Source organism: Nothoprocta perdicaria, unplaced genomic scaffold (assembly GCF_003342845.1).
Source record: "Nothoprocta perdicaria isolate Ctin4 unplaced genomic scaffold, notPer1 scaffold_372, whole genome shotgun sequence".
NCBI lineage: Eukaryota > Metazoa > Chordata > Aves > Tinamiformes > Tinamidae > Nothoprocta > Nothoprocta perdicaria.
This window is the reverse complement of record NW_020455613.1, coordinates 504,790-515,404: the sequence shown is the minus strand read 5'-3', so window position 1 is coordinate 515,404 and position 10,615 is coordinate 504,790. Positions and strand designations below refer to the sequence as shown.

General features: G+C 71.8%; 1 protein-coding gene across 1 annotated transcript; it reads right to left on the bottom strand.

Moving 5' to 3' along the window:
- Positions 1-678: 678 nt before the first annotated feature.
- On the bottom strand, positions 679-9,605 carry HAP1 (huntingtin associated protein 1). The gene is made up of 17 exons (XM_026044608.1): positions 9,545-9,605; positions 8,430-8,591; positions 7,952-8,146; positions 4,281-4,357; positions 4,087-4,203; positions 3,917-4,017; positions 3,735-3,843; positions 3,541-3,619; positions 3,331-3,461; positions 3,176-3,250; positions 2,963-3,100; positions 2,830-2,897; positions 2,605-2,748; positions 2,247-2,521; positions 1,927-2,139; positions 1,538-1,640; positions 679-931 (listed from the first exon to the last, which is right to left on the bottom strand). Exons 1-17 carry the CDS (start codon positions 9,603-9,605, stop codon positions 679-681), a joined length of 2,301 nt encoding a protein of 766 aa, XP_025900393.1.
- Positions 9,606-10,615: the final 1,010 nt, after the last annotated feature.

Genomic DNA, 10,615 nt, shown 5'->3' with positions numbered 1-10,615 from the left:
CGCGCCTGGGCCCCGCGCCGCCCGACGCCGAGGCCCTGCACGAGCACTACTACTACCCCGACTGGATGGACTTCGGCCGCCGCAGCGCCGGCGAGGCCGCCTAGCGCGCCGCCCCGCCCGCTCGCGCCCCGGCTCCCCCAATAAAGCCCTTGGGCGCTGCAGCCCCACGTGCCCTTCTTTCGTGGGACGGCTGCGCGAGCTTGCAGGCGTTCCCGTCCTCGGGAATGCCCGTCCCACGTGCGTGGAGCTGGGACGGGCGGCTGCAGAGGCGGCGGCTCTTCCACTGTGTCACGTTTATTGGACAGAGCTGGTGCCTGGGATGCACCAGCCGAAACAAACGCGAGTGAGGGCACAGGAGGGAACCTTTCCTCCCCTTTCTACTTACTGGGCTTAACAGCTGAACAACAAAACACGACTTTGCTTTAAAAGCAGCCCTTGGGCTGCCCCAGCTCCAGCTGGTGGAGTCCGGTGTCTCGCAGTCCCGAGGCTGGTGGCGCAGGAACTGTTCTTGGTGCATCAGGAGCTCCCGCGCAGCCCCGGCCGGGCGCTGCTCCACGTCCAGGCAGCCGGGGCGGGGAGCCCGCCTGCTTTCCCTGAGAAAAACCTCAGCAGGGCCCCATGGTGCCGAGGCCGGCGCCGGGCCCCACGGCAGGAGGGGCGGCCGCGGGTGCCCGGCCGTCACGTGGCGCCGTCCCCGTGCGCGCCCTGCGCGTAGGACGTCTCCCCTCGGGCCACCACGCGGTCCAGCCCCAGGCGCCGCAGCTTGGCCACCAGGTTGAGGCTGAAGATGCTGCCGGGCGCCGGCGGGCGCCCCGCCGAGATGCCCCGCGCCAGCAGCAGCGGCACGAGGCCCGTGGGGGCGCGGGGCGGCTCCGCGCCGCCGCTCAGCCCCGCAAAGGGCCCACAAGAAGGCACGGCCGCGGGAGGGAGGCTGCAGGGGAGAGAGCAGCGGGGTCAGCGGCGCCCGCCTTGCCCCCCAGCACCCGCCCTGCCCCAGCCCCTCCCGGCCTCAAGGAGGCTGCAGAGCCTGGCACTGGCTGCATGCAGCAATAACAGGGGCTGGGCTAGTGCTGCCCCACACCACTGTGGGGCCAGGCTCCATGCGCTGCCCCCCAGACATGTGCAAGAGCTAGAAGTGCTTAAGGAGCCCCCTCCACCCCCATCGACCCCCCCAGGACCCCTGCTCCTGGTCAGGGAGGCAGCCAAGGGAAGAGGGAGGTGGGGCAGGAATGCAGGGGGAGAGCTGGGAACAAGCGGTACAGACACGAGGGAAGCGAAAGGGAGCAGCCCTGGAGACGGCTCCGGCGCTGGCCTGGGGCCCTCGGGGAACATAAAGGAGGCGGCAAAGCGAGTGTCGGCTCCCAGGTGAATCATCTCCCTGCACCCATGGGACGAGTGCTGCTCTAGTCCCGGCTCGGGCAGGGCTGTCAACATCCACAGGGAGCAAGGACGGGTGCCCAGGCCCCAGCTGCAGGCTCAATGTGGCAAGGGGGAGGGAGGCAGTGGGGCCGGGGCAGGCAGAGTGACACCCCCTTACCTGGCTGTCACCCTGGTGCTCTCGGTGGTGGGGTGCAGGACGTGGCAGGTGGTGATGGTGAAGGTGGATGGGGTCTGGGGGAGGTTGTTAACAGAGAGGAACACTGGAAGGGACAGGAGAGCGCGGGTTACGGGAGCGGGGGGCCAGGGAGAGGCGGCACCAGCATGCAGGGAGCAGGGGCACGGGCGGCATCAGGAGGCTGCAATCCCACCCGGATCGCCCGCATCACAGCCAGGCTGGGGGCTCAGCAGAGCTGCCCCGGGCTGCGGCCGTGCAGGAGGGCGGAGAAGGAGCAGCGGGAACAGACACGCAGGAGGGACAGGAGCGGAGCGGGGGGCAGAGCGGCAGCGCGGGGGGCATGCGGCGGCCGCCCCCGGCCCCGCGCTCACCGCCGCGCCGCTCCGGGGCCGGCGTCGACGTCGGGAGCCGCGCGAAGGCGCCCGCGTCCACGTCGTCCTCCTCCAGGTCGGCCAGCGTGTAGACCTGCTCCAGGTCCACGTCCAGCTGACGGAAGTCCTTGGTGAGGACGCCAGGCCGCGGCACCAGGATGCCGCCCAGGTCGGGCCGTGCCAGCTGCTGCCAGTGGTGGAGCGTCACCGAGCCTGGAGGGGACACAGGGGCTGAGCTGGCACCGCAGGACCCAGGCGGGACCACGGGAAGGCCAGGACATAGCTGGGACCATGGGAAGGACCCCGGGCTCCCCCTGCACCTTCCAGGGGCTTCACAATCTGCAGCTTGTCAGGCAGGTAGGAGAGGGAGCCCAGGGAGAAGCCAGAGGCGGCTGTGAGCTCGGAGGCGCCGGAGCCGGCGGAGGCGACGCTGCCGGTGGGGCTGAGGGCGCCGCTGGAGCCCTCGGCCTCGTGCAGGCGCCGCAGCTTGTGCTCCCGCTCCGTGTCGAAGAAGGAGCGCTCGGCCGCGTGGCTCTCCTGGCGCACCGAGAGCTGCTGCACGGCTGCCTCCAGCGCCGCTCCGGCCGCCGCGGCCCTGCCGGAGCGCTGGCGTCAGCGAGGGCTCCGCTCCGTCCCGGCGGGAGCAGCGCCCCGGAGAGCGCCCGGATTTGGGCTCACCGAGCGCCTGCGGCGGGGCCGGGGCCACTGCCGTGGGGGGTGCTGGTCCCCGCCGAGGACGGGCCCGAGGGCTGCGACTCGCAGCTCGAGCGGGCCCTGGCCGCCTGGTTCACGGCCTTCACCGTCTCGAAGACGCGCAGGCAGCTCCTGCGGGGGGGGATGTGCCCATGGAGCTGGTGCCACCACGGCCCCACCAGCCCCGGGCTCCCCACACCCCGCACTCACCTGTAGTCCGAGGAGGAGCCCTCGGCGCCCTTGCGCATGGAGCCCTTGATCTCGGCCGCCAGCGAGTCCTGCGGAAGGGGCCGGGTGAGCGGCGCGGGCGGGCGGCGCGGGCCGCGGCGGCGCGCGGGCTCACCAGGGGCAGCAGGCTGGGCGCTCCGTAGCGGCCCACGGCGCCGCTGGGCAGGCTGCGGCTGCGCAGGCTCTTCACCTCGGCGCGGGCCTCCTGCAGCATCCCGCCGCACTCCGCGTACTTCTCCTGCAGGTCGCGCAGCTGCGGCGGCGGCGCCGCGTCAGCGCGCGGGACAGGGTCCTTCCCGTGTCCCCGCGTGGCCCCGGCCGCTCTCACCTCCGTCCGCAGCTGCTGCTGCACCTCCTTGGCCAGGGCCAGGTGCTGCTGGAGCTCCTCCACCTCGGAGCCGTACTGCGGGCGCGAGCGGTGAGGACGCGGCTGCCGCCCGCCGCGGGGATGGGCACGGGGACGCGCGGGGCCGGGGCGCTCACCGTGCGGCACTTGTGCTGCAGCTCCACCACCTGCGCCAGGAGCTGGCTGATCTCCTCCTGCTGCCGCGCCGTGTCCTCCGCCTTGCGCGCCAGCTCCTCCGAGAGGCGGCTCACCTGCCGGCTGGCCTCGGCTGCAGGGGACCCGGCGGGGACGTCACCGGGGTGCCCCCCGCACACGCCGGCCCCGCGTGCCGCCCGGCCCCCACGTACAGAACTGCTCCACGCAGTCAATCATCAGCTGCTGCTCCTGCTCCTCGTACTGGCAGGTCTCGGTGGCGATGCTGGTGGCCTGGGCGAGCAGAAAGGGGCCAAGTGCAGCCACCAGCCTCCCCAGGGTACCGCTGGCCCAACTCTTTTGGCGGCCTTCGCAGCGGCTCCGTGCACCCCGTCGGGCCCCCCCTCACCTCCAGGCGCAGCTTCTGGTTCTCCTCCTCGAGGCCCTTGAGCTTCTGCTGCAGGACGTCGTACTGCAGGTAGTGCTGCAGCGAGGGCGAGGACTCGCTCCGGCGCAGCCTGCGGAGCGCGGGGGAGCTGAGAGGCGCCGCACGCGGCCCCCCCGGCCCCCCAGCCCCGGCCCAGCGCTCACGGCGTGGACGCGGCCGAGCCCGGTTCGCTCTCCTCCGTGCTCGTGGTGTAGAAGTGCAGCAGGTCGTCGCGCATGGAGACCTCGTGGCGCAGCTGGGCGATCTGCGGGGGGTCGCGGCGTGAGGGCGAGCAGGCAGCGGGACCCCCGGCCCCCCGGCCCCTTCCCAGCACCTCCTCCTTGGCCAGCTCCAGCTGCTCCTCCAGCAGCTCGTTGCGCTCCGTCAGGCTCCGGTTCTGCTTCAGCAGCGACTGCCCGATGCGTGCGGCCAGCTCCAGGTCCCGCTCCTTCTGCGGAGGTGGGGGACAGGACGGCGTCACCCAGGCCCCCCTCGCCCACCCACACGTCCCGCCGGCCCCTGCGTTACCTCTTCCAGCAGGTTAGTGACAGCGTCAATGTCGTGGTAGGTCTTGGTGACCCTGCTCACCCGCTCGGCACACAGCACTGGGAAGTGAGGGTGACCACTGAGCACTGCCCGTGCAGAACACGGACGCAGCTCACTGCACAGACACCAGCCCCACGCCTCTGCTCCGCCCTCACCACCCCACCGGGCTTGCGGGGTGCACTGGTGCTCCATGTGGGCACCCCAAATTCACCCAGCACCAGCAGCCTCCATGCAACGGAGCAGAGCGGGGGACCGCGCTACTCCCACCCTGCGCCGGCGCCACGCGCTGACCTCCTCGCTCCAAAACCATCACCCGCCCGCGCTGCCCGCCCGGCCTCCGGACAGCACGCAGGCAGGAAGGAGAGCGCAGGGAAACGGCCGAGACGGGATCACAGGCGACATCTCCAGCAAGAAGCTGGGCACGAAACTCGGCATCAACAGGAATCGGTGGCATCGCGTGGCGCTGGGCTGCGTGGCTCTGTCACCTTCAATCTGTCTCAAGCGCCCTCCCCCAAATCCCCCCAGCCGGCGCTGCCCTATTTTCTCGGCGCGGACGGCAGCCGCAGCTGGAGCGCAGGGCTCGAGCGCTCGCAGGGCTCAGCCCGGCTCCCAGCATATGCAGCAGCGTCGTGGCACGTTGTGGCAGCCGGGAGCAAGGGGATGGGACGCGGGTGGGTTATCCCGAGCGCTCGGCGCAAGGCTGGATCTGCGCGTCGCATCGGGAGGAGCAGGACAAGGCCGGGACAGTGGCCCCCAGGCACCCATCCTGACAAGGACACTCGCAGTGGCTGCCAGGAAGGGCCGGACAGGGGTCCGGATGGCAGCGCTGGAGCTGCGTGGCAGGACATGGCCGACACCGAGCGCGAGGCCCTGGGACCCCGTCACCCGCTCTGCCCCAGCCCCATGGGGCTCGTGCCCCCTTTCCCCTTGCCGGAGCTGCTGGCTCTGCTCAGGGCCTGGCACCAGCCACCGCTGTGCCCACTGCAAGAACCAGGTTAGCAGGAGCAGCTCCAGGGCACAGACCCCACCGTGTTGCCCCTGCCGCGGGTGGCATCACGGGGCGCTGCCAGGACCATGTCCCCACCGTCCGCCCCCGCCACGCTGCCCGGCTCCAAGCGGGCAGATCCCACTGCCGCATCCACAGGGACAGCGGGGCCAGGCTGGGCTATCCCTATCCGGTGGGGGCCCGTTCCCGGCAGGGGTCCCAACTGCGCCTCATCAGGCGGACGAGCCATAATTGGAAGTAATTAGAGCATGAGCATCGTTAGGGCGGGAGCAAGCGGCAGCCCTGGGAGCCGCTGGGGCTGCGGCGCCCGCAAACACGTATGCACCAAGCACCCTCCCCACGCAGGGGCTGCGCGCGCTTCCCCACAGACCCCCGACCCGTGGGGACCTGCAGCCCCACTGCAGGTGGCTCGGCCACAGCAGGGACACCCGTTCCAGACGGAAGCAAGGCCTGGGCCAAGCCCCTGATGGATGAGGGGCCAGCAGCTCCCGCAAGCACCTCCACTAGCTCCCATGGGATGGGGTGCAGGATGGGGGCTGCCCCACTGAGGACCCTGCGGCACCAACACCACCCACGCCGGACCCTGCGGTCCCACGGGAGCTGCTGCCGCACAGCCCAACACCCCGGGAGCCGGAGTCGAGCAAGGCCACGCCGGGCCGGGCTGCACCGAACCGAAGGGAGCCGCGCGGGGCCGGTCTCACCTTCCTCCAGCTCGCGGGCAATGGGGTCGGTGCCGCCGCCCGGCTCCGCGCTCCCGCTCAGCTCATCATAGGCAGCAGGACTGCTCCAGATCTCCATGGCGAGAGCGCGTCCAGCCGGGCCAGACTGACCCGAACGGAGCCGCGTCCGGCTGCTCCACCCCGGGCCGGGCCGAACCGGGCCGCGTCCGGCCGCGCCGCCGCCTCCGGCCCCTCTTATAGGGTCCGCGCGCACCTGCGGCGCGGCCGCGGCCGGGGGCGGGCGCGGGGCTGGGGGCGGTCCGGGAGCCGCCCCGCTCCGCTCCGCGCCCGCCCCCGGGCCCACGGCGAGCCCCGGGCGCCGCGGAGGCGGCCCGGGGCTGGGGGCACCACGGGGGCTTCTTGGGGACACGGCGCCCATGAGGGCACCCCAGCCCTGATGTCGGGGACGCCGCCGAGGGGTCGCAGCAGCAGCTCTGGGGCTGCCCCAGAGGGGCCACGCGCAGGCAGCAGCTTCTGTCCCCGGTGAGGGGAGATTTGGGGACTCTCACCCCAAAGGCAGCTTGCGCAGGGTGCTCAGCTCCCCTGCCCCTCACCTGGGGCCACCCGGCCCCATATGCCCACCTCGGGGTCTCCCTCTGCTGTCACCACCCATGCTCCACGGAGGAGAGGGGCTGGGGTGACGCCTCAGCAGCACCCACGGTTCCCCCCACCCCACACAGGCCCGCAGAAGCAGATAAATAAATAACAACGGCCATAAATTATAGAGGAGCTGCCAGCCTGTGGCGCAGGCACCGCAGGCGGGAGGCAGCAGGGCGGTGCATCCTGCACAGCGCACCGGGCGGGCCAGGCCTCCAGTGTGGACAAACGCACCATGTCCACCCCCCGGCGCTCATGGTCACTACTGCATGAGTCCCAGACCGTGGCGGGTGGCAGAGCTGCCCCCTTGCACTGAACCACGGCTTTATCTGCTCATGGGGCTCCCACCAGCTGCACCAGCGCCTGGGATCCCGAAGCCCCATGTCCCACTGCGGACGGCTCCCCCGGGGCTGGGTCCGGGCATCCCGCGAGCTGCTCTGGGCCCCTCGCACGAGGCGCTTCCTGGAAAGGCAGGAGCTGCTTCTTCCTAATCCGCTGCGGGGGATTTGCTCCTGCGGGCAGGTCCCGCCGCGGTGCCTCTGCGCAAGCAGATTACGGGGGGCTATTTCTGAGGGCAGCTTAGGAGGGGGGAGGGCATGAGGCTGCCCGGGCCCCTGCCCCGGCGGCAGCCACCAGTGGCACCAGGTGCTGGGCAGGAACGTGGCCGCGGGGCTGGAGGGGCCTCCGTGCGCTCCTTGCTCTGCGCCCACAGCCGAGCACGGCAGCAGCAGCAGGGGAAGGGACGGGGTGGGCGGGGGGCCCAGCCGCCAGCCCCATCTGTCCCTACTGCCCCACTTCCCCAGCCCGGCCCCAGCACCTAATCCTGCGCCCGCCCCCTGCACATGTAGGCCAAGGCGGGGATGACAACGGATCGCAGCTAATCCCGTCTGTGCCCCCTGACAGCGCGGGCGCCTGGTTGGGAACCGACCTGCAATGATGGCCACACATGCTGTCCACGATGTTGCCCATTGCAGGCAGCTCCGGGTGCCTGAATCCCAGGATGCTGGAGCTAGGGATCATCCCCTGTATCCCAGCATCACCTTAGCTGCTCCTGCCAGTGACCATTCCCTGCCTCATGCTCCAGAGGCAGTGGATGCGCTCGGCATCCCCAAAGCCCCCGCTGCAATCTCCATGACACGGCGGGTCCCATTCCCACCCGGCAGCTACAGCCCGGCCACACGGATCTCTCCCCCTCTGCGCATCCGGCTCAGCTCCGCAGAAGCAGCTCCGGGAATTAGCCCGGGATGTTCTGCGCGAGGAAATCCAGCCCGGCAATCCCGTTAGCTCCGATTAGCTGCGGCGGAGGCGTCGCGCCCGCGCCGGGCGCTCACCGAAGTAGCGCAGAGTCTCCTCGAGCTGCCGGGGCGTGAGGGCGGCGGCGGCGCCGGGCGGCAGCGGCGGCGCGCGCAGCCAGTCGTCGTGCTCGTAGCCGAAGACGGAGTCGGCGCGCAGCGTGTAGCGCGGCAGCGGCTCGCCCAGCAGGCTGACGATCTCCACCTCGGGGACGTCACCGCCGCTGTGCAGATCTAGGGGGGCCGGGCAGCCGCGTCACCGCGATCCCGGCTGACATGGGGGTGCAGGGGTGCCACCCTAGTGCTGCACCGCCCGCTGCACCCCCAAGCCGCCTCGCCTGGTTTGGGGCTGCCCCAGCCCTACGGGGCTGCTCAGCGCTCCCCACTCGGGGGTCCCATTGCGGGATCCCCTCCCACTCCCGTCTCCCCGCAGCTCCCGCGGCTCCTGCTGCCACCTCGTGGCCACCGCGCCGCGAGCCCCGGCAGCCCCGGCGCCCGCTCGTCCCGCGCTACCCACCGGTGATGGTGGCGGCATCGCGGCGGGGCGCGGGGGCTCGGGCGGGCTGCGCGGGCGGGCGCTCCGGCGGGATGTCCAGCTTGGCGGGCGTCACGTCGGGGGGCCGGCGGCCATGGGGGGCGGCCCGGCGCCCGGCCCGGCGCTCCCTTCCTCGGCCGGCGCCTGCGGGCGAGCGGCGTGAGCCCCGAGCACAGCCCGAGCATCCCCCGGCCCCAGCTGCCGCCCCCGGCTCCAGGCCCTTCCCAGCGCGGAGGGGAGCTCATCCAAGGTGGGGCAGAGGATGCCCCGTGGACGCCCCTGCTTCCGCGGCCCCGCGCTGCCGGCGTTGGGAGAGAGGCGCCCGGCGGCCCCACCTCGCAGAGCGAAGTCCAGCTGCCAGCAGCCGCCTGGCACTGGCTCCCCTGCCCACGCCGCCGCTGCCACGGCCCCAGCCCAGCCATAAAGGCAGCACGGGACGGGCCATAACCCGCGCCTTCCTGCTCCTGCTCCCGCTCTGCCGGCGCCTCCGGCGTCGCCTCCCGCACGTGCTGCTGCCAGCCCCGCCGCCCCCAGCTCCCCTCTCACCCCGTGGCCGCGGGACAGGGCGGCGGAGACGCCTTTCCCAGGAGAAGGAAGCAGAGGATGGACCGACCGTGTGGAGGCTGCGGGACCCGCCGGGCGCTCGTGGCCGTGAGTCAGCAGCGAGCGAGGCCGCCCGCCCAGCGCCGCCCGGCCCCGCTCCTGCTCCTGCGCTCGCCCTGCCCGGGCAGGGGGCCCTGCTCAGGCAGGTGGGAGCAGCTCCCAGGCCAGGCCCTGCCGGCGGCTGGAGGGCTCCCATGGGAAGCAAGCAGGGAGCCAGGGAGATGGCAGAGCCCGGGAGGAACTGCAGGCCCTGGCCATGGCCAATGTTCCTCGCGGACTGGCCGGAGGTGCCAAGGCCGGAGGGCACAGCAGGGCACAGCAGGGCACAGCTTCCTGTTGGCATGTGCCACCCCGCGCTCCCTGCCCTTTGCCCTCCTCCCAGTGTGTCGTGCAGCTAACACCCAGGCGCTGCAGCTGGGGACACCAGCCACCGCAGCCACAGCAGCAGCCACCACGGCCAGGGACCCAGCACCACCCCGGGCCAAGCTCGGCACCAGCCGGAGAGCCCTGTTCCGTGCTCGGCAGCAGCTGGGGGGCATCGCAGGGTGTCCACATCGTCTCCAGGCTATTTTTTCCCTTCAGCTGCTGCAGCAGGAGCCAGAGGCCGTGGCAGGAGCCCAGCTCTGAGCAGGGGCCAGCACGAGGGCCTGGGGACCTTCCCCAGGGAGAGCAGTGCAGGGGGGATCCCCCAAACCCCGGCCTGATCCTGGTCCCAGAGGGCCATGACCCTGGGACAGGGGCTCGTGCAGCCAGCAGCGGCCGATGGATCAGACCGAGCAGCAGCGCTGGGGAGTGCTGGGCATCCATGGGGGGGGGCAAGTGCTCCCCACTGCAGCCTGCACCCCCTCGATATCCAGGTCCCCAGGCACAGCCCGACTGCGTCTCTCCCAACCCAGGGGCCCCTTGCAAGCCCAGGGAGCACCGGTCCAGGCGCATCCCTGGGAACGGCCCTCCCTGCGCCGGCAGTCGGAGCCCGCGGGGAAGGACCTTTGTTGCACCGTGACCCCACGTGCTGCCCGGCACGGGCACCGCAGGCCCTGCTCCACCGGCCCCGCTGCTGCTCGGAACCAGCTCCCCAGCCTCGGCCCCGGTTCCGCTGCCCCGTCCTGAGTCCCACCCCACCCCTGGTCCCTGAATCCAGCATCGGGTGTCCCGCGGCCCCGGGCGATTTGCCCAGGGAGTGGGGCGAGCAGAAACACTCCGGAGACACAGCCAGCCGCCAGGCACAGGCTTCCTGCTCCCAACGGCAGGAATTACCCAAAAGATCAGGACCCGAACCTGGACCAGATCGGAATCCGGAACCAGGTCCGGATCCAGAGCCGGTACCGGACCCCGCGGGGCGGCCGCTGCCCCCCGCCCCTTCCCTGCCGCGACCCCCGCGCACGGGGGGGAACCCTCCCGCCGCCCCCCCGAGCCGCGGCCGCAACTTCCTTAGCGAAGCGTGAAAACTTGTTAAGTCGCTCCGAGGGGCTGGGAGGGGGCGGGCGGGCATGGATTTTACAAAAAGAGTTAAGAAAAGGGTAAAGAAAAGGCAAGTTCCCCCCACCCCCACCCAGGACGGCCCC